The sequence below is a fragment of the Cuculus canorus genome, chromosome 12 (genome assembly GCF_017976375.1).
Source record: "Cuculus canorus isolate bCucCan1 chromosome 12, bCucCan1.pri, whole genome shotgun sequence".
Classification (NCBI taxonomy): domain Eukaryota; kingdom Metazoa; phylum Chordata; class Aves; order Cuculiformes; family Cuculidae; genus Cuculus; species Cuculus canorus.
The window spans coordinates 17,437,243-17,459,281 of NC_071412.1; the positions used below are offsets into that span (position 1 = coordinate 17,437,243).

Sequence of the window (22,039 nt, forward strand, 5' to 3'; positions counted from 1 at the left end):
AGCAGCCTGTCCGTGGCACAGCCACAAGGTTAAAAATAACTCGGTGGCGCACAGCACGTGGCCCTCGGGTGTCAGATCATGGGTGGTTATTAAAAAGGACCTGGGGGTGCTGGTTGGCAGAGGCTGAACATGAGCCAGCAGCAGCCCAGGTAGCCAAGAAGGCCAACAGCATCCTGGCTTGGATCAGCCACAGTGTGGCCAGCAGGAGCAGGGCAGGGATCATCCCACTGGACTCAGGACGGGTAAGGCTGCATCTCGAATGCTGGGTTCCATTTGGGGCCCCTCACTCAAAGAAGGGGACTGGAGCATATCCAGAGAAAGGGAACAGAGCTGGAGAAAGGTCTGGATCCCCAGGGGTTTGAGATCAGCTAAGGGAACCTGTGCCTGTTTTGCACTGGCAGAGGCTGCCCAGGGCAGCGGTAGAGTCACCATCCCTGGAAGTGTTTAAAAGACAGATGAGGTGCTCATGGCTATGGTTTAGTAGAGACAGGCACAGTTGGATTCAATCTCATAAGCCTTGTTCTCCAGACTGGGAGAGAAACAGATCCAACACCCACAAGGACTCAAAAATCCCACTAATTCCACTGGTGCCTCAGCCCTGACAGAAAAGGAACAGCAAGCTCATGTCTCCATAGGAAAAAAAGATCTGATCCAACTTATCCAAGTCCGATTTTTAAGGATAATGATGAAGCATGGTGCTCTTTTTTCCACAAAAAACCCTCTTTTCTCAGTGGAATAAGACCAGCAAGAACCACAGAAGACACTTCAACATTCATTTGTGTGTTTATTATGCAGTTTATTTCCCAGTATGCAGATGCGTTCCACATGGGTACAAACGAGCAGGAGGCACTGCTCCATTTGCCATGAGAACTCAGCTTCACGCTGGCTAAAGCAGATTGCAATGTAAGGCAGCACACGTCCCGCAGCCCCCCAACCCTTGCTCCTTTTATAAGGTTCTTGCAAACAGCTCTGCCAGACAAGCTGGAAAGGCTTTCACCCCGTGGGGAAAAAAGCTGGTCAGGATTCTGAGGGAGGAACCTACAGGTTTATTCCCATTTGGTGGATGACGCCAGTTGCCCACGATGACTCTGGCTCTGCCCACAGCACCAGAGGACAGGGTGGGGACAACCCTACTGATGTTCCACACCACTTCTCCCAGCCCAAAGCATAGAATCATTGAATGGTTGGGGCTAGAAGGGACCTCAAAGCCCATCCAATTCCAAACCTCCCTGCCGCAGGTAGGGACACCTACTGCTGGATCAGGTTGCTTAAAGCCTCATCCAACCTGACCTTGAATACCTCCAGGGATGGGACTGCCATGACTTCTCTGCATCCCCTGTCCCACCACAGGGCTGTGGTCTCCTGGATGGGATGAATGGGCTGGACTTCTGGGAATTTTTCTGCAGGCAAAGGCAATGGAGCTGGCTTAGCGGGGGCTGCGAGGAGCCAGACAAAGCTGGCTGTATCTCTCCCCGCTTGCATTTAGACAAGAGATGAACAAGCCTCCTGTGGAGCAACACAGTGAGGTGCTGTGCTGGCTTCTAGAGAGCATTAATAACAGCAGGCTGAGTATCTGACTGCAAGGACTGGCTTCCTTCTGCAAAGGAATGCTTGCTCGGGCGGTTTAGGGAGAGCTCTTCGTGGGGATACGCTTCTTAATCTGGAAGCACTCACATTTCTTGTATTTCATCGTCAGTCCGTACTGAGGAGTGATGTCCACCTTCTCCCCAGGGCGGAGGCTGAACTCCAGCTGCTGCAGCATGGTAGCCAAGAAGAGAAAGACCTCCCACCTCCCAATGGACTCTCCGATGCATCGCCTCTTCCCCAAGCCGAAAGTCATCACTTTGTCACTCTCTGTCCTGCTTATTTCAGTCCCCGTGGCGTTGAGGAATCGCTTGGGATTGAAGGTTGAGGGATCCTTCCAAAGCTTCCTGGAGCAGAAAGGAGACATTTGAGCAAGCTGCTTTCACCCACCGTGATGGGGATATCAGTCAAAACACTCCTCGCAAAGAGAAGTGTCACAATACTGTCCAATTTCACTGTCCAAAAACTTTGGCAACCTCTACCCTGATCTAAAATGCCAACCGCGTGTCACGCTCCATCAGCTCTGTTTATTGAAACCTCTATTTCAAACTTGGATTGTGTTTGCCTGTGCAGATACCGGGAATGGATTTAATTCAGCATGCAATAGCAAAAGGTCCTGCAGTGTCAGCCAAAAGGAGATCAGTGCACAGAAATCAGTCAGCACCTCTTGAAAAGGAAAGATGGAGATCTATGGGTTTTCCAACCCCAAATCCTCCCAGCTGGCTGCTGGGATGTACCACGTGGGATTTTCTTCATGGGTATTGGGAATACTCTCTGGCCCTAAAAACAGTGTTGCTGTTGCCATCAGAGGCAATGCTCACTGTCGTGTGCAGGGACAAAAGGAGTATTGTATTACTTCTGCGCTGCCGGGCTATTGGGATACAAAGGTCTCGAGCTTCTGATCCAAAATACCTGATCTGGGAACCAACTTCTGTGGACTTACTCCCTGCAGTGGAGTGTCTGCTGGAGAGCAGTTGAGGGGTAAGATGGGGCTTTGGTTTCCAAATCCCCTTTCGTTCACCAAAGCTGATTATCAGCAATAAAGACACGAATCTCCTGAGTTTAAGGAGAGTCACATCAGGATATTTTTCTCCCTGAAAGAGGGAACCAGGCAGTTCCCACTGAGCTCATCCAGAGCCATGAACCTGGATCACAAGGGCTGCTTGGCAGCAGGAGCTGCTGATTCCTAATTATTCAGCAGCCCAAGCTGTCAACGCTCACATGTATGTGGGAAGTCTGGTGCATTGAGGACATCACTACATAAATTGAGTAAGGTCTGATGTTGGGTATCTGCCGAACCAGTGACCAAGCCAACCCAGAGCTGCTCCAAGTCTGGGCTCAACACCAAACCCACTATCTGCCTTTTCCTGCCGTCACAACCCACTTGGCTTTTGGTAGGTTGCTCTGAAGGATCAGCGTGATCTTAAAACCAAGCAAAGCCATCAGAGCCTGGATAAGCACAAGGGATTCGGTGTACTCACTTGTCGTGGTTCACTTGCCACTGGTTGACAAACACGCAGGTATCCTTGGGGATGTAATAGCCATTCAACGTCGTTGCTTTTGTCGTACTGGAAGAAATGCGGGTGGAGGAGATGAGAAGAGGAGAACCCACAGCGTCACCACAGACTAAAGCTTGGCAAGTCGTAGAATCATAGAATGGTTTGGATTGGAAGGAGCCTTAAAGCCCATCCAGTTCCATCCCCCATGCTGTGGGCAGGGACACCTCCCACTGGATCAGTGTGCTCAGAGCACCATCCAACCTGGCCCTGAACACCTCCAGGGATGGAGCAGCCACACCTTCTCTGGGCAACCTGGGCCAGGGCCTCCCCACCCTCATTGTGAAGAGTTTCTACCCAATATCTAAGTCCTAGAGGCGTTTCATTGTCAATGCCCTGTGTGTACTCAGGACTGGTTAGGAAATACCCCTATTTGTATTTGGGAGACTAACCAGTCTTGGTTAACACTTTTCCTCAAGCAGAAAGATTCCCGTTTCAGGAAGCTGGATGAGTTGAAATGCGTTTTCTCCCAGGGCAGGGGAGCTCACAATCCTTCCACTTGGAGTAAAACTACCCTCAAAGAGAAGGGCTGAGCCCCAGGAGAGCAGCAAGCCAGGCAGCTGCCAGCCCCAAGGGCAGCGAATGCACCAGCGTGACATGGGATGTGCACTGTCAGCGAGTGTGAAAGCCAAGGGGAGGTTTAACATGAGTAATTCAGGCTGCGCACTAGGATCTCTCCCCACAGCAGAGATCGATTCCCCGGCAATTATCAGCCTTAAAGGCATCTCCCAGAAAATCACTCCACAAAAGGTCCAAATCACATGTGAGCTGCTCCCACTCGTACCTGTGTGGGATGGTGAAGGGCAGGAAGGAGGAGTGTCTGAACGTCTCCAGGATAAAGGCTTCTGTGTAAGGCAGCATGCCCCGGTCCGACAGCCTCGGTCTCCTCTCCCAGCCAATGGTCTGGTCTGTAGGAAGTGAAGAATAGGGAGCGGGTTGAAGTCAGACCTCACTGGAGAGGTTTTGGCCCCCGAAACAGCAGGCTCATGGACTCACCTAGTTCTTGCTGGATCTTCTTCTGGATCTCAGGGTACAAGGCAGCATACATGATGCCCCACGATATGGCAGTGGTCACAGTGTCAAAGCCTAAATGGACATGAGAAAGGTATTCAGTTACCAAAAGACGACAGGCAAGCAGGTATTTACAGAGACCATCACTCTGCGTTTGTCACTGAGCATTTCCCCATCAGCCATCACTGAAAAGCCACCTGCTCTGGTCACTGCTCAAGTGAGCACCCGTGAGGCAAGCAGCAGCTCCAAATCTCACCCCAATGGCCCTGGTTCCCCCACCCCGTCTCCCAGCAGAGAGGCTGTACCCTCAGAAATGTTCTCACCTGCCCCAAAGAGGTCATTAACGATGCTGATGATCTTCTCATCGGAGATTGGGATGCGGGCTTCCTCCACTACGCTATTCTCCTGGCAGTGCTCTATCAGTGAGTCCGTGATGTCCCGGATGTGCTCCTGAGGAAGAGCTGGTGGGTCAGGGACACCAGACACCCAGAGCTGGGCAAGCATATCCTCCCCCAGCCATTTCTGGCTCCTGGAGACTTTAACTGCAGGTTTGAAAGCTCCAAGGAGCTTTCCTGGGCAGAGGTGGGGGACCTAGGGTGTATCGTCTTCCCCCCCATTGCCAAGCAGGCAGATGACTGAAGGCATCTCTACCTACATCCAAGAGCATCCAAGCTCTTACCTTATCAAAGCTGGTGTAATGGTCCTGGACAATTTTTTGCACAAAGATGCTTAAACGCTTGTTGACGTCCTTAAAGACCTGCATGGCGCGGCTGGGAAGATACTGGAGCACGGGGATGAAGTCAGCCGGGTTCCCAGAAGCAGCCACCATCCCAAATTCATTTCCAAGGTTCACTATATTGAGCAGCTCTTGGTCATTGTGGTCGTAGCGCTTCCCAAAGCACATGGCACAGATGACGTTGGCCACAGAGACCACCAGGTAGCGGGTAATGTCAATGCTCTTCTCCTTCTCCATCACCTGCAGGAACTTGGTGACCAGGTAGTTGGCCTCCTTGGAGACATGCTCCTCCAGGAGGCAAGTAGAAGAGGAATTGGGGCTAGGGGCAATGGAGAAGGTCTTGAGGGCGTTCTGAGCCAGCTTTCGGCGGGCTTTCCACACCTCCCCTGAGTCGGGACTGAAGGCCAGGCTCTGGCCGTTTGAAATGTATTGAAAGCTGTGGAGATCAGGGCGCCCCATGAATTCTTCTCCTTGCTTCACCAATGCTTGCTTGATGGTCTCCAGCCCACTCAGCACCACGACGGGACGGGTGCCGATCTTGATCTCCATCACTTCCCCATACTTCTGGCTCAGTCTGGTCAGGACCAGGTGTGGGTCCTTCCTCAGCTCCAGCACGTTGCCGAGGATGGGGTAGCCTCGGGGTCCTGGGGGGCTCTTCAGCCCCTTGGGCACGTGCTGCTGGAGGGACTGGATGAGCAGGAAGACCAGGCAAAAGACAACAGCCACGAGGAGAACCTCAGTGGCTGAGACAATGCCTTGGCTTCCCACCAGTGACATCACCGCCTTCATCCCTGCTGGCATGTAGGAATCCTAGTAATAAACCAAAGAGACATCATAAAGGAGGGAAGGTCCATAAACCACTTCTAGTTTGTGATGCTCTTAGGGATTGCAGACAAGAAAGCTGGGCTTAACTTCTGATGCAGAGCTACATTTGTTTTCTGCACTTCAGGAAACTGCTTTTAAGTGAAAGCAATTACTTTTTTGTAGCCAAGAGGGAACAAAATAGGTCCCATGGGTCTTTCTCTGTTGACCAGAGTAGGAAAGGTGCTCTCTTAAGTACAGGACCTCTCCTTCACAATGTAAAGTCTCTTCCAGAGAGCTGAATCCTCCTGCTTTGAGCCATGTGGTGGCTCACGCTGAGCCGCTGCTCACCCGTAAACTAAATACAGCCTTGGCCACAAATATTCCCAAAGATCTACAGCCAGGAAAGCCAGCCATGGGGCTGGCAGGCTGTGGGCACCCAGTGCTGTCAAAAGCCCTCAGAGAGCCCCAAGCCAGGGGCAGGAAGAGGCCAAGTGTGAAATCCCAGCTCCCCTTGGGTTTGGAGAGGTGCTACATCCCACCGTGGGACACCTTGGATCTGAGGAGCCTGGGGGGCTGCTGGGACCCCTGGGATCCCTTCCAGAGATCGTGGCCACCCCAGACAGAGGAGATCCATGGGGCATGGATTACCTGTGGCTCCCATAGAAACCACCTTCTCACAGCTCTGGAAAGGACATTGTGGGAGTTTTGGGGAGCCAGAGAGGGGGAACAGCCCATAACGGGGCTCTAGGAAGGATGCTCCGAGAGTTTCGAGGAGACAGAGAAGGGGGACACTCCAACGAGTCTCTGAGAACTGGGAAGGATGCTCTGGGAGTTTTGAGGAGACAGAAAAGGGGCAAGCCCTGGCTTCCCATCCCTCGGGGGGCTGGAATTCCCCCCGCCCCTCTGGATCCCCAGGCTTCCCGAGACCACTCACCTGCGGAGCGGGATGCCTATGGGCCCGATCCTGCCAGCACATCCCCTACTCCGCTCCTGCTTTATATGCATCGCCTCTCGCTCTGATTGGCCCGTCAATCTCCTGTCACGTGTCCCAAGCCTAATCAAAGCTGACGAGCTTCCAAACTCCAAAATAACCAGCCGGGACGCGCCCCCCGCCAGCACCCACCCACCCTTCCCGGCGTGGGCTGAGGGACCCCTGCATGTCCCGCGTGGGGAGCTGCGAGGCGGGGGGGGGGGAGGGCGATGGGATGAGGGGGTCCCTATGGGTCGGGTCGGGGGGTCCCGGTGCTTCCCGTGGGTTCCAGCCCGGGGGGAGCATCGCGTGCGAAGCGGGCGGGATGTTTGGGCAACCCGCACCGCCCCGGTCACTCCAGTCACGCTACTGGTAGGATCTTAAAGGCGCCGTTCTTTCCACATCCCCCCCCCAACACACACACACACCTTAAACCCCCGCTGGGCAACCTCCTGGCTCTGCTGCTTGCCCCCCACCCCGCCCCGGTAGCCCTCGGTGCGGGCACACGGTCCCCACAAAGCCCCGGGTTGTTCCCGGTGTGCGGAGCGTGGGAAAAGAGTTCCGGGATGCGGGAATGCGGGACGGGGGGGACGGGGATTCACCCCCTTCGGGGCTCCGCCAACGCGCAGGGATGAACGGGGAGCCCCGTCCCCACCGCGGGGCTTTATGCCGTCTCTCCACTGGGGCTAAAAGAGAAGGAGAGAACCTGGACCGGCGGCACCGCATCCCTGTCCGTCCCACCGCATCCCTGTCCGTCCCACCGCATCCCCGTCCCACCGCATCCCCGTCCCTCCGCCCCCTGCTCGGGTCCCCGTGGGGGTCACAGCCTTCTCTGCCCCAGTCCGGTTAACGATTGTCCAGGTTCGCGTGAGAAGCCACCGTGCCCTCTGTCACCTCCTGTCCCCTGGGGACACAGGGGCGGGGGGGGCGTGGGGATGGGGCAGCCGGAGATGGGGGGCACCTCGGGGGGGGGGGGGGGATGCTGGGGGACCAAGCGGGGTGTCACGGCAGGGTTTGCTGCTCCAGCCCCCCCATCCTCTCTGTCCCCGTGGGGTGACAGGTAAGGACCTGCCCTTCAGGGAGGGCAAAGGGGAGCACCCTGTACCCCAAATCTCTACTCGCACCCCTGTCCTCAGCTTGGCCACAATGGGATGGGAGAAGGGGTGGGGGGGAGGGGGGTCCCGCCCCACCGGGGTGTCCCAGGGGTGGCACTGGGGACATCGCGTGCGAAGGGGCTCCGGGCAGACCTGGGAGGGCCGCCCCGGTCATTTGCAGTCACGCTATGGGTGGGTGGCGAGGGAAATGCTTTTTAAAGGACCGGGGCGGTGGCCTCATGGCCGAGAGCCTGGCCCGGGGTCAAAGCGGCGCCGGAGCAGCTCAGGATCAGCTCCGCACCGGCTGCACCGTCCCTCCTGCCCCGGGATGCTGCCGTCACCTGCAAGGCGTCAGCAGCCCCCTTGCCGTATGGATTCCCCTCCACAGCATCCAAGCATCCCAGTCCTCTCCCACCATGGGAAAAAGAGTTGTTTCCCACGGTGCCACCACAAACGTCCCCTTTGGGGTCCAGGGGACATTGAATGGTGCCCCTGACTGCTCCAACTGCCCCAGGCAGGGCAGTGGCATGGTGTCACCACAAACATTCACTTTGGGTCCAAGGGACGCTGAATGGTGCCTCTGACTGCTCCAACTGCCCCAGGCAGGGCTGTCCCGTCTCCAGAGAAATCTTGTGCAAACACTCTCCGTGCTGCCTTTCCCTGCGGCTGGGGAGAGGGGCTGCTCGGGACACACAGACCACGCAGGACGTGTCCATAAATCCCATGCTGAGGTCTCCACGCACACTGGCACCCACACCCACAGCTCCTTCCCATCACAGGTGGGGCGTGCATTCATCCCGTCTGTGTGCACACCTGTATGGATGCGTTGCTGCCCGTACAGGCTACGCACACACGTCGCTGACAGACACCCGTGCTCTCCTGCAGCGCACGCGGGCACATTCGAACACACAGCGCACACAAACATGCTGTATTTTCTTATATACTCATCGATAGCTTGCTTGCCTACAAGTGCCCGGCACATTTCTGCTCTTGCACGGACAGATTTGCATGTGTTCGCGTGCACACGTGCTCTGCCCCGTGTCCCTGCAGGCACGGTCGTCCTCTCGCTCACGTATATCCTCACACACACACACACTGGCACAACCACACACAACAACAACCCCAGAGGATCCTCCCCGCAGCGGTGACCCATGGAGGGAGGCAAAGTGCATCGGGGTGCGCTCATAAGCATCTACGAGTGCTGCTGAGGGCAGGGAACACACAGTGGTTGTCCAGCTGCCCCCCAGCCCAGCTCTGGGGTGGTGGCCGGGGTGGGAGCCCAGTGCTGGGTGAGGATGTGTTTGGGGTGTGAGGATGTGTTTGGGGCGTGAGGCTGCCTGGCACGCAAGGTTCTTAACGCTGTTCTCATCAGCAGGCACCCTGCCCTTGTAGGGCTTGGCAGCGAGCACGGAGGAGTGTAGGGAAAGGGATGGGGTGGAGGGGGGAAGAGGAGCAGGTAGGTCTTGGGGACCTTTGTAGATCCCCAGACCCTCTCCAGCTTCTCCAGCGCCCCCCCCGAGCCGCTCCAGTGCTTAGGGATACAATGGAGGGGCTAATGTTGGTTCTCCATCAATGCATCACCACCCAGGTCCAAAGTGCTGCCTGGTGGGAGTCAACCTGTCCCCCCCTCACAGCCCACGCGGTGGAGCTGGGTGGATCCACAGGGACAGGAGACACTGGCTGGATCCAGCCCACATTGCCTTTCTCCTGTGAAAGCCCAGCCTGCCTCCCCAGGGGTCTTCCTCGCTGAGAGGCATTGCCTGGTGGAACTGAGGCTGGTAGATCTGCCTGGCAATTATCAGAATGAATATTAGCAGCCAGGGTTTTGTAACTGTTCTTGCCAAGTACTAATGAACGGCGTCATTGCTATTAATGAGCCTGATTAAACCAGATGTTGAAAACCTTTATTAAACATTAGCTCGGCTTTTGCCTGGGCTAAATTCCCAGTGCGCTTTTCAAACACTGAATGAAACTTCGGGCCAAACCCCAAAGCTCTGGCTCATTCCTGCTTTCTCCAGCTCATCCTGGCAGCACTTCCCAAAGCCCTGAGTTTTGCCTCAGCCTGAGCGGCAGCCCTGCTGGGTCCTGCCTTTCCTGATGTGTTTTCAGAGGGATCAACTGCCCCAGCCTTGCCCTGTGCTGCCCCTTTCACCTCTCCTATCTCTCTGGATCACCTCGTTCTCTGCCCCGTCACTCCTCGCCCTCGCTGCCTGTTTGCCACCAAGGAGCCAGGGGAAGCGAGCCAGCCGCCTTCTCACGCAAACCTGGGCAATCGTTAACCTGAGCCTGGCTCTGCCGCTGGGCCAGAAGGTTCTGCCACCACCAGGAGCGTTCCCTTGGATGAAAAGGGCTGTGTGCCACAGATACCTTGCTGCAAATACATCCCCTCACTCCTGGAAGCAGCAGAAGCCTGCAGCTCCCAGCACCTCCAGGGTGGTCATGGAGGTGACAGCCCTCTGTGTGCTGGGAACAGTCCAGTCAGCCAAGGAAAGGGCTTTAAGAGAAACGCTGGCACCCACATCCATTCCACCAGGAATTCCACCAGGGAAGGGCTAAGGGACTCCCTTCTGCCTCCTTCTCCTAGGGACCCCCTTCTGCCTCCTCATTCCGAGCCCTGGAGCAGGCATGTTCCCTGGGCAGGAGTAGTCAATGTTCTTTCCTTGGCACCTATTGGAGTTGAGGAAACATCTACCCTGGTTCCTTGGGCTGACTCCAGCCTGGCTCAGCCCCATCTGTTAATGGGTAGCTATCCCCCAGGATGTGACCCCTCCAGAGATAAGGACTCCACTGTGCAGTGAGGGGAGCACATATAAAGCCAACGGCTTTCCAGGTTGCGGGAGAAGGTGGTCCAGGAGGCAGGAGAAGAAGACCTCCTCTGCTCCCCAAGGCAAGGCAGCTGCCAGATATCCTCTGCCTAACTTTGCTGGACTCCGGTAAAACCAGCCTTGTCTATCGCAGGGGTCTGCAGGTAGGAGACAACGGGGAGAGGTGGGAGGGAGGTTGAACATGGATATAGGACTTGGAAGGTGACATTTGAGTCTACAAGGGAAAGCCAGCACCAGGCTCTCCTCCCTCCCCTGCCCACACCGCGAGCTATGTGTTCCTGCAGGGCAGCCCTTGTGTCCCCATGCACCACTAACCACCCAGCAGATCCAGCCTCCTGGCTATAAATCCTCACCCGTTTGGAGGAGATACGGCCAGCTTCACTGAGGAATTGCTGTTCCTCTCCTCCAGCCTCCCTGTGTTTTTTCAAGCTGCAGTTTTCTATGCCTTGTTGCAAACGGAGCATCCCCTGGGTAGGAGCCATGGTTGTGCCAGTGGGTTTGAGGGCCTTCTACATGGGAAGAGGTGTCCCCAGAGGCTTCAGGGAGGATGAGGTCCACCTTGTGTGTGTTTGGAGTCTCTATAGGTCCCTAATTTTTGTCCCTTGAAATCCCCAAAGTGCTGCACAGGCAGCTCCATCGCCCTCGACTGTTTAAGGGCTCTTGGTGCTCTTTCTCAACAGCAGGAACGTCTGTGGGACTCAATCTCTCACTAATCCTGACTCCTTGTCGTGCTTCTGATTAACTCCTTTAGGGATCCTACATGCCAGCAGGGATGAAGGTGGCCATGTCACTGGTGGGAAGCCAAGGCATTGTCTCAGCCACTGAGGTCCTCCTCGTGGCTGTTGTCTTTTGCCTGGTCTTCCTGCTCATCCAATCCCTCCAGCAGCACGTGCCCAAGGGGCTGAAGAGCCCCCCAGGACCCCGAGGCTACCCCATCCTCGGCAACATGCTGGAGCTGAGGAAGGACCCACACCTGGTCCTGACCAGACTGAGCCAGAAGTATGGGGAAGTGATGGAGGTCAAGATCGGCACCCGTCCCGTCGTGGTGCTGAGTGGGCTGGAGACCATCAAGCAAGCATTGGTGAAGCAAGGAGAAGAATTTATGGGGCGCCCTGACCTCTACAGTTCCCGCCACGTTGCAGATGGCCAGAGCCTGGCCTTCAGTCCCGACTCAGGGGAGGTGTGGAAAGCCCGCCGAAAGCTGGCTCAGAATGCCCTCAAGACCTTCTCCATCACTCCCAGCCTCACATCCTCTTCTACTTGCCTCCTGGAGGAACATGTCTCCAAGGAGTCTGGCTACCTGGTCACCAAGTTCCTGCAGGTTATGGAGAAGGAGAAGCGCTTTGACCCTTACCGCTACCTGGTGGTCTCTGTGGCCAATGTCATCTGTGCCATGTGCTTTGGGAAGCGCTACGACCACAATGACCAAGAGCTGCTCAATATAGTGAATGTAAGTGAGGAGTTTGGCAATGTGGCTGCTTCTGGGAACCCGGCTGACTTCATCCCCGTGCTCCAGTATCTTCCCAGCCGCGCCATGACTTTATTTAAGCATTTCAACCAGCGCTTCGTCCAGTTCCTGCAGAAGATTGTCAAAGAGCACTATGAGACCTATGACAAGGTAAGAGTTATAGGACCCTCAACTGTGCCAGAGAAGTGTTCCTGCTCTCTGCCTCTCACTATTAGGGAGTTGTTTTACTTCTTGTAGCCAAGCATCAATGTTCTGTGACAAGAACATCTATGTTCTTGCCAGCTAGTGCTGCATTTAGCATGTCCAGCCATAGTCTCACCCACCTGTAACCTCTTGTGCAGCCCAGCACCTCAGTCCTCCTTGTCCTCCATGGCCCTGTGTGATAGGGGCAGTTTGTTGGTTGAACATCTGCTCTGTCAACAGAGCCATGTGCTACAGGTTCCATGGAGAACTATCTCCTTGTTTTCATAGGTTACAAAAGCAGTAGGGAGTATGGGAGGGTGAAAGCTGAGGTTCTCTGGAGTTCTTGTGACCCTGGGCTCCCCCAACAGTAGGAAGTTGCTCAGTGGAACCCATTCCTCTGCTGGTTCTGCTGCCATGACTTGTCTTCTCTTCATCTCAGAACAACATCCGAGACATCACTGACTCCCTCATCGAGCAGTGCGTGGATAAAAAAGTGGAAGCAACTACTGCCATACAGATCCCTAAGGAGAAGATCGTCAACCTTGTGAATGACCTCTTTGGAGCAGGTATCTTTTCCCATCAGCCTCTCAGCTATTGGCACCAGCACAGGCAACCCAGAGAAGCTGAGGCTGCCCCATCCCTGCAGGTGTTCAAGGCCAGGTTGGATGGTGTTTTGAGCAACCTGAATCAGTGGGAGGTGTCCCTGCCTATGGCAGGGGGGGTGGAAATGGATGGGTTTTGAGGTCCCTTCCAACCCAAACCATTCTATGATTCTACTGCAGATTTTCTCAGGCTCCTCAGGTTAGTGCTTTGTCCGACCCATCTTTGTCCGACCCATCTTTGTCCAGCATGGACAGCCAGTTTGGGTCCAAGCTCTCATTCTCCTTCTCACTGGTCTTTCTGGACCTAGCAGGGACCATGCTAGACACTAGCATGGGACATTAGCTCTTGAAAGAAGCTTCAGGGAAAAGTGAAGAGCACAGCTTATAGCTCAGTCAAGCTTGACAAGCCAGGGTGGCTTTACCTGGTTGAGGGAGATGTCTACAGACTGGTTCGTCTTTGAGTTATTCTGTGGAAACTCCCCCAATTCCAGAAAAGTTATACAAACCTGACACAACCCAAGGGTAAATCAAGATGAACAACAGCAGAATATTTTAGCAAAGTTTTCTCCGATGGGATAGAAACCAAAGTCTTACTGTGTGTCCAGGATGTTCTCTGCCTTTTAGCCATCCAGGACTGCCCCATGTGATGGCCAGGCAGCAAACCAAGGCATGTGATCTGTCTGATGTACAGATTTGGACTACATGCTTTCCTCTCTGACCAGGCTTTGACACTGTCACGACTGGCCTGTCCTGGAGTCTCCTGTATCTTGTGACGTACCCTGACATCCAGAAGAAGATCCAGGAAGAACTAGGTGAGTCCATGAACCTGCTTCCTCCAGAGCTAAAACCTCTCCAATGAGGGCTGACCCTAACCTGGTGCCTCCTCTTGATCTCCTGCAGACCAAACCATCGGCCAGGAGAGGAGACCGAGGCTGTCGGACCGGGGCATGCTGCCTTACACAGAAGCCTTTATCCTGGAGGTTTTCAGGCACTCCTCCTTCCTGCCCTTCACCCTCCCGCACAGGCAAGTGCTGAGGTTGTAAAGGAGGTGGAAGGAGAAGGTGGACTTGACGCATCTGGTTACAGCCACGCCAGCAGTGGTGTGGCAAGAGATAGGGAGATTATCAATGACTTGTAGGATGATGGCTTCATCATGGACACGAGTTGCTCTCAGCTCTCGTACAGGGCAATATGGGAGCTCCCAAAGAGCACTCCTTGTCTTCTGCTGGTTTCACTGAAGGTATTCCAGCCTGCTCAGGCAAGGCTTGCCCAATCCAACCCGCAGACAATGCAACTAAAGCCAGGCTGCATTCCTACTTCAGCAACCTCAGGAGCAAATCCATAGTCTCCTGAGGATGCAGAAGAGCCTGTTTGCCTTCCAGACTCTCATAGTCGTTTCCCTCTCCAGCACAACCAGGGATACGGTGCTGAATGGCTACTACATCCCAAAGGACCGCTGCGTGTTTATCAATCAGTGGCAAGTGAATCATGACGAGTAAGTATCTTCTGAGGCAGAAAGCGTCCTGCAGCAACACATAGGCCCCTTCCTGCACAGTTTTCTGCCTGGGCACATGTAGGGTCAGAGAATCACAGAATTGTTTGGCTGGTAAAGGCCTTTGAGATCGATACCAGCCATTCCTGTCTCCTAGTAAGCCACATCCCTGAGCACCTTATCTGCCCACCTTTGAAACACCTCCAGGGTCAATATGCTTTAAGAGAGAGGGGAACAGGGGAAGTGTCTACTAAATTCCTACTGACAGCTCCTACCTTCCAGCGTCCCCCCTACACCCATGGCTAGGAGAAACCATCTCAGTATCTGATGTTTTCCCTTCCAGGAAGCTTTGGAAGGATCCACTGACCTTCAACCCAGAGCGTTTCCTCAATGCTGAAAGGACTGAAGTCAACAAAGTAGATGGGGAGAAAGTGATGGTTTTTGGCCTGGGGAAAAGGAGGTGCATTGGGGAAAACATTGCCAGGTGGCAGATCTTCCTTTTCCTGTCCACCTTGCTCCAGCAGCTGGAGTTCAGTGTCTGTGATGGCAAGAAGGTGGACATGACACCACTCTATGGACTGACATTGAAGCACAAAAGATGTGAGCACTTCCAGGCCAAGCAGCGCTTCCCCATGAAGAGAGTTGACTGAGCAGTGAGCTTATCCACTATCTGGACATCACCAGGGGCAAAGACCTGGGTGTCCCTGTAGCAAAGCTGGGTCTGGTACAACTTCATGGGATGATACAATAAACTGAAACCACTGAAACTCCTCTCTTACCTTGTTCACTTTGTAGTATTTCCCACCTTTTTAATTTTGCAGCATTTCTAGCATTGGATAGTCTATCAAAAGTTGGATATTCCACCACATCCAGTCTTAGGATCACAAAGCACGTTTAAGGGTTGTGTCTTTTACTATGAGGAAAAGGAATGCACCCAAAACAGACCCTCTGAATACCATCAGGCTGTATTTGTTTGGAACGGCTCTTTGATAGCTGCAGGACAGCCAACCCATGATATATTCCCATGGCCTCCATCAATGTTTAAGATCTTAGCTAAAGTGATGCTCAAAGCTTGGGTGGAGATCATAGAGTCATAGAATGGTTTGGGTTGGAAGGGACTCTAGAATGGTTCATAAAGTGGAAAGAACCTTAAAGCTCATCCATTTCAACCTCCTGCCATAAGCAGGGACACCTCTCGTTGCATCAGGTTGCTCAAAGCCCCATCCAACCTGGCCTGGAACACCTCCAGGGATGGGGCAGCCACCACTGCTCTGGGCAACCTGGGCCAGGGCCTCCCCACCCTCACAGGAAAATATTTCTTCCTAAGATCTCATCTCAATCTCCCCTCTTTCAGCTTCAAACCCTTCCCCCTCATCCTATTCCTGCACTCTCTGATAAAGAAAGGATGATGCTTATTGAGGTCCATCCAGTATCACGATTTCTGGACCAATCGGGGAGAAATTTTCATTGATTGAAATTTACCTTCACTGTGGATGTGTCTGCAGGGGAAAAAAAAAAAGCCTTAGAAATACACTAGTACTTCCCCAAGTCCTCTTCCCTTGTCTCCACACTGGGTTTTTAATTGCCCAGCTGACTTGTCGTGTCAATCTGTGTCTTTATCCATAGAGGAGCTCAAAGCACTTTAATGCCTCTTTGAAAATCTACCAGGTAACTTTGCACCAGGGTTTCTCCTGCTGATTCCTTTCTCTGGAAAAATGATTGGGATTCTTCAAATGAACTGAGCTTGAGGAAAGCCTCCCTGGAGGGACCAGTGCATTGGAGGACTTCTGCCACCTTAAGCCTCATTCACCATAGTCCCTGCTGGCCATGAAGGACGCAAGGAAGGACACCTTTACCCCTCCCACCACTGTAGTCACCTGGTGTTTCTTTGCAGGGCCAGTCATGGCTGTGAAAGGTTTGTGTCTTACCACAGTTGTGACTGCTGTCGGTCCCACCGTGCACATAGAATGAGTTTTGCATTCCATCTGGGGTTAGAAGGTCCACGAAGACCAACAGACAGTCTCTTGCTACTGAGAAAGTCAAGCTGCTGGAATTCTGGGCTGGAGCAAGGGTGTTTTCACAATGGAGCAGAATAGGAGAACAGGAGTTTCTCCACTTCAAACCCAAGAGTTTTCATTGGCTGTGAGTCAACCCATGGCAGCAGAGCCAGATGCCTCCTTTTCTTCAGCCTGCATGCAAAGACATCTCAGCCAACCCAGTAACCCGGCAAGCAACGATACAGAAACTGCTGGGGTCACTCCATAATTGTCGGGGTCTGGGGGACTCTTCACCATTCGAGGACGGACGACGCCACACCAATATGATGATACATGCACGCCACTTTATTGTAGTTTGTCTTACATACTTATAGTGTGCGTTATCATTCAATGCACAGCATTATTGGATACAACCGATGTTCACAGCTTTTCATGCCTTCTAGAGGCTATTTGATTAGTTAGCTTGCTGCTGTCGCATGTTAGCTTTGGATACCCTGTTTGTCTAGCAAGCATTCTACTTTGGTGACTTTATTTCCTTACTATTGCTAATATTGTTTCTTAAAAAGGTACACTGTGTTAGCACTGTCAGCCCAAGAATGTCTTTCGTACAGTGCTTGTTTGTCACACAGAGAAGCTTCATGTAACGACTTAGCAGCTAAATCAAGGTAAAAGGCCTCACTTGCAAGGTAAAAAACCTCCCTTTATGTTACAACTTAATAGCTGAGTCAAAAAAAACCCCAAAATAGCTGAGTAGAAAGCCTCCACAAGGATTCCTCCTGAATCTGCTTCCATGGGTAGCATCTGCTCAGCCGTAGCTCCTGACCGTGACCAACGAGAGGTCCTTTCAGGGCCAAGTACCAACCACTCTTCACGCATTGCACAACAACTTCCAAGAAGAGACAGAATTGAAAGAGTGTGTTTTTGGAAGAAAATGGGGAAGGTGATTGCCCAAGACCTCAGGGAGATTCCAGCAAGAGCAGGAGGTGTTCAGACCTGCTAAACAAGCCAGAAAAGGAGTAACTCTGTCTCTGTGTGTCCAGGTCTTGCTTGGTCACCGATTTGAGATGAAACATTGGGACAATACAGCCTCGGTCTCACTTGAATGCACTGAACTAGCTTGAGGAGCCCCATGCCATGTCACACCGGCTTCATCTTCACCACTCAACATAATAATCCCAATATTGCAGGAAAAGCAAGGGTAAAGATGGGGAGGTCCAAAGCCTGGTTTGAGCTACAGGCTATCAGAGACCTTGGAGGAAAAGTGGAAGGATGGCTTAGAGCAACCCATGAGGACCATCAGCCGATTAACATCCCCCCCTACCTATGACAAGGGCCATAAAACAAAGCCATAAACTCCAGCTGCAGTGGGAACACGCAATGCTGATGCTGGTGTAGGACCAGAAGCCCCATTTGCTGGAGCTGTTGCATGACTCTTGCCCTGCGGGCTGTGCTTGCTGATAAGGCCACAATAAGCAAGGGCAAATATAAAGAAAAAACAGTGGGAAGTTTTTTCCCCCTTTGGAGATGAAAGTTTTATAACCCTGGGGCAGATAAGCAGATTAATATTAACATCACTGAGGTGAAACAGCCCCTTGCTGGTGGAAGGTCTCCCTGAGATGCATTTATCAAGGCTGGTTTTATTCTCCCACGGATATAGCTGCCTCAGGAAGAGCCTGGGCATTGGAGACCAAAGGCCTGGGACAAAGCCACCCCAGTGTCAGCATCAAGCAAGGTACCCCAGCTCTTCACTCTGCTTTTTGCTCTGGAGTGGAGCTGCATTCCCAACACCCCCTCTGTGAAGAAAGGATGGAGGCACTCTGCTCCTTTTGAGGGTGCAGGTTCTCAGCTCTTCACTGCCTTCTCTCCTCCATTGCCTCCTGATAAGAAAATCCATCAATCATTGCCATGAAAGAACCAATTACTCATGGTAGGTAAGGCTCTCCTATCTCCTATCAGGGGCAACCCCTGATGATCTTCCTCAATTAAGCCCTCCAATTACACCCCAGGTAGTTTGCAAGCGCTGAGATTTCGTTACTGGAGCCCAGGGTGGTGATAAGCTGGAGAGCATTTATCACCCCACGGCCAATCGCTTTGGTTTTAAAATGAGTCAGCAAACTGGCCATAGCAGCTGGGCTCCAGCTCTGCTTCCAAAGGACAGGACACTCCCAAATCCCTCATTCCCACAGTAGAAGGTCGAGGCAGCCACACACCTGCTCCCTCAAGCCAAGACACCTGCCTGGTGCCAGCATTCAGGATGGTGGCATCATCTCCTCACCAGGAGAGCCCATACCCAACCATGAATCATAGAATGATTTGGTTTGGAAGGGACATAAAACCTTCCTCTGTGATAGATTGGAGAAGGTGCTGGTCCTCTGCTTGACCCAGGCTGGACCTGTCAGTGAAGGAGAGCTCAAGATGACAGAGCAGGACACCTTAAACCTGATAAGCATCTCTGCTCCAATTCTGTGAGGACTCCCAATCAGTATGAACCCTTCTTTCTCCTCCCAACCTTCACCTGTCGCATCCTGAGGGATGTTTGGGCTGATTGATTGCCCCACGTCATTAGAGGTACAAGGTTCCCATTATTCAGAGAATATGAAGGCAAGCAAGGATGGAGTTTGTCCCCAGGTTACGAAGGGAGCAACAGACATGCAGAGATAACCGCTTGCTGCAGGCAAAGGACTGCTGGAGAAAAGCTCCAGGTTCCAAGAAATAGCCTCAAACCTGACTGGCTCCCGCTCTGACATGGAGTCATAGAGTCATAGAATCATGGAATGGTTTGGGTTGGAAGGGACTTCAAAGCCCATCCAGTCCCACCCCCTGCCATGGGCAGGGACACCTCCCGCTGGATCAGGTTGCTCCGAGCCCCATCCACACTGGCCTTGGACATCTCCAGGGATGTCTCCACTACTTCTCAGGGCAACCTGGGCCAGGGCCTCCCCACCCTTATCATGAAGAAGTTCTTTCTAACGTCCAGTCTAATGAGAGGAAGGAAAAGAAGGGAGAGATTGGGAGTACTCCTGGAGACACATCACTGTGGAGCTGCAGGCTACCAGGTTCCCCAAGCACGGGCAGAATGAGACTGTGGGATTTCAGATGCTCCTGGTCCTAACCGCCTCGGCACTCGGGGAACATGCACAGGCAAAGCAGGGGGTCCAGCATGGGTCACATCCATCCCACGCTGGAGGTGAAAATCCACCAGCCAAGACTCGGTGTCCCCAGCATGCTCCCCCTGTTCTTTAATTCAAACCACCCTGGAAAGGAGGGCTTCCCAGGAGAGGCTTCGAAAGGAGACTGCAAAGGGGTTTGCAGAGATGCTGTGGGGGGAGAAGCTCCTCGAGAGCCAGTACTGGGAGGCAGGAGGATCCTGATTCACTTTGGCGCTTTCAAAGCATTTTTGTCACCTCTCGCTGGGCTTTGGGACAGGAACGCCCTCGCGTGGCATCTGTCACACCAGCTCCATGAGTGCCTTTCACTGCCCAGCACAGACAGCCAGGGCTTTTCCCCCTGCTGGGAGTTTTTGGTGGGTGCACATGTTGGGATGAGGATCTCTGGGAGACCACCACCCCTGCAAGAGGATCCCATGTCCCCCATCACTTCCAGGAGCTGCAGAACCAGCCCAACCAGGTTCCCTTTGGGTTTCTTCCCCTCCAAGGTGAATTCTCCAGGATGGAACGAGCTAGGAGCTTTTACACCAGCTTTCCCTTGGTGTTCCCAGCCCCTGCCCGTGGTTTCTCCATTGTCCAGTACATCCAAGGCAGCAACCCTTCCCTTTCCCTGCCCACCCCTTCTCATCCAGTCTGTGCTGCTGGAATCCCTCGGAGGCACCAAACCTTCTGCCCAACATGGACTCGACCAGCCAGGGGATGCAGAGAAGAGGCAGATGGACAGGGCAGGCAATCGCCCATGCTTTGCACCCTTAAGCAGAGCAGTATCACCTGGCTGGGATTTTATTCTCAGCTCCTCCTTGGCCACCACATGCTCTGTTGCATTTTTTTTGTTCCCTTTCTATTCCCTTTTCCTGCTCATTCCCAGCAGCTGAAGGGCACCCTCTCCTGGTGCAACACAAAGAGATGGTCATACACATCTCCCAGCATGGCCAAATCCATCCTGCTCTTCCTGGCAGGGGATTACCTACCCTCAAACCAAGACCCTTGATGGAAAAAAAGCCATCCAGGACATTGCAGCAAGCTGAGGGTTCCCGTCTGGATCTCCTGGATGGCTCACCCTCAGCCACCGTCAGCTGCGTGGCCCTTCCAGCAATCCCTGGGGATGCTGATGGTCTTGGAGCTTCAGGGATGGACCTTCAGAGGGGAGGAAAAAAATCACTAACAGCAGCTCTGAGCTTTCATGGCTGTGCATTTGTTGGGGTATTTCCCTCTCCCTAGATCTGGTGGACTGGGAAAACATGGGACTGGGCACAATTCTCCACCAAGCTGGGTTCATTCTTGGTGTTTTCATCCCAGAGCCGAGACCCACTCACCCTATGCTGCTCCCCAGCACCGGAGAGGGTGGATTCTTATATCTGGTAGCGCAAGGAAGGGTCATTCTAGTTACTATCAAAACCACCCAAAATTCCCACCTGCTGATCGAAACATCCAGAAGGAAGAACCTGAGCTTCACCCTCCTTCTCCTCAGCCTCTGGTCTCCATGGCTGTGTCACCCCCAGGCGGGTGTCTGTGCACAGTGAGGCTGTGTTGCAGCCCCAGCAGGTGAGATTTGGGTGTGCAACGAAGCATTGGCTTGTGCATGCAGATGTGCATGCAGATGTGAGCGTGCAAGGGTGTGTTGATGCTTGCGCAAGCCCGGGTGGGTGCACTGGCGCGTGCAGGCGTGGGTTCAGGCTCACATCTGCGGGTGCTTTTCTGGTGCAAACAGATGCACGAGCTGGTTTCGTTTCCTCCCAGGACCGCTCTGCTCGGGCGCTGTGCAGGGATGAGTCTGTTCCCTGATGCTGAACAACCTCCCCAAGCTGCGAGGGAGCTCGGAGGGCTGTGAAGGTGCCTGACTCCAGTAGCAGGTCCCAGGCTCTTTCTCACGCGCTATAGGAGCAAGGATGTGCTCCCTAAAAACAAGCCAGGCTTTACAACCCACTCCCTTGGCCACTTGCATCTCCTCCTCTCTGTCCCACAACCCTTCCTCTCCCCAGTGGTCCCCTCACCCCCTTCACAGACATCTCCATCACCTCTTTTTGGTCCCCTCATCCCAGGGAGAGCATCTTCCCCACCCAGTCATGAAAGCTGGGACAGGGCTTGTTTTTGGAGCCCTCCAAGTCCTTTATCCAGCAGTAGAGGGGTGGAGGTGGGTGGGAAGGGTTCCTGCTCTCTCCCAAAATGTCCCTTGGGGTATCCCACTCAATGCAGGGAAGTCGGCCACAATCTCTTTCCCACGCAATGGCATTCTTCAGAGCCTACCTGAGCCTGCGGAGCTGCTGGCATCGTCCCCCGCAGCTGGTTTTTGGTCACCCATGCCTCAAATGGGGGACGCTGAAGGATGGGGTAGCCAAAAACCAAAGGGAGGTCGATTCCTGGGCTTCCTGCTTTGCTGTGCGTGGCTGCAGAGGCACCAGGGCAGGAAGTGACAACCAACTCCGTGTCAACGAGGCACCATTGCGCTGCAGCGCTCCTGTGGCCTGCGGCCAGCGTGGCCTCTCGGCAGTGGTCTCTGGTCCCTGCCCCACACCCGTGACCCTGCGCCCTCACCCGGGGATGGATGTG

The 22,039-nt window shown here is 53.7% G+C and overlaps 2 protein-coding genes and 1 long non-coding RNA gene across 5 annotated transcripts; 1 reads left to right on the forward strand and 2 right to left on the reverse strand.

The window, feature by feature from the left end:
• Nucleotides 1-996: 996 nt before the first annotated feature.
• Nucleotides 997-7,399, reverse strand: LOC104066276 (cytochrome P450 1A4-like). Of its 3 annotated transcripts, none has more exons than XM_054077880.1 (7): nucleotides 7,368-7,399; nucleotides 4,831-5,697; nucleotides 4,475-4,601; nucleotides 4,137-4,226; nucleotides 3,925-4,048; nucleotides 3,066-3,152; nucleotides 997-1,931 (listed from the first exon to the last, which is right to left on the reverse strand). In XM_054077880.1, exons 2-7 carry the CDS (start codon nucleotides 5,686-5,688, stop codon nucleotides 1,625-1,627), a joined length of 1,593 nt encoding a protein of 530 aa, XP_053933855.1. In that variant the 5' UTR covers nucleotides 5,689-5,697; nucleotides 7,368-7,399; the 3' UTR covers nucleotides 997-1,624. The 3 variants fall into 3 exon arrangements, with proteins under 3 accessions (XP_053933855.1, XP_053933856.1, XP_053933854.1); XM_054077881.1 differs by lacking the exon at nucleotides 7,368-7,399 and adding an exon at nucleotides 7,090-7,108; XM_054077879.1 differs by lacking the exon at nucleotides 7,368-7,399 and adding an exon at nucleotides 6,626-6,760.
• A 3,181-nt stretch (nucleotides 7,400-10,580) lies between these two features.
• Nucleotides 10,581-15,095, forward strand: LOC104066275 (cytochrome P450 1A5-like). The gene is made up of 7 exons (XM_009568856.2): nucleotides 10,581-10,723; nucleotides 11,332-12,198; nucleotides 12,671-12,797; nucleotides 13,556-13,645; nucleotides 13,734-13,857; nucleotides 14,242-14,328; nucleotides 14,669-15,095. The coding sequence occupies exons 2-7, from the start codon at nucleotides 11,341-11,343 to the stop codon at nucleotides 14,973-14,975; spliced, it is 1,593 nt and encodes a 530-aa protein (XP_009567151.2). The 5' UTR covers nucleotides 10,581-10,723; nucleotides 11,332-11,340; the 3' UTR covers nucleotides 14,976-15,095.
• A 1,915-nt stretch (nucleotides 15,096-17,010) lies between these two features.
• Nucleotides 17,011-21,862, reverse strand: LOC128853380 (uncharacterized). The gene is made up of 4 exons (XR_008451896.1): nucleotides 21,737-21,862; nucleotides 20,905-21,387; nucleotides 20,461-20,626; nucleotides 17,011-18,199 (listed from the first exon to the last, which is right to left on the reverse strand). It is a non-coding gene; the product is annotated as an uncharacterized LOC128853380 (long non-coding RNA).
• Nucleotides 21,863-22,039: the final 177 nt, after the last annotated feature.

Bases quoted from the DNA above. Each gene is read 5' to 3' on its own strand.
- LOC104066275 (XM_009568856.2), top strand. From the start codon at position 11,341: ATGCCAGCAGGGATGAAGGTGGCCATGTCACTGGTGGGAAGCCAAGGC. The intron at 12,199-12,670 runs GTAAGAGTTATA...TCTTCATCTCAG, and splicing joins ACTATGAGACCTATGACAAG to AACAACATCCGAGACATCAC. The intron at 12,798-13,555 runs GTATCTTTTCCC...CTCTCTGACCAG, and splicing joins GAATGACCTCTTTGGAGCAG to GCTTTGACACTGTCACGACT.
- LOC104066276 (XM_054077879.1), bottom strand. From the start codon at position 6,667: ATGTGCTGGCAGGATCGGGCCCATAGGCATCCCGCTCCGCAG. The intron at 4,227-4,474 runs GTGAGAACATTT...ATGTCCATTTAG, and splicing joins TAATGACCTCTTTGGGGCAG to GCTTTGACACTGTGACCACT. The intron at 4,049-4,136 runs GTGAGTCCATGA...CACTTCCTACAG, and splicing joins GAAGATCCAGCAAGAACTAG to ACCAGACCATTGGCTGGGAG.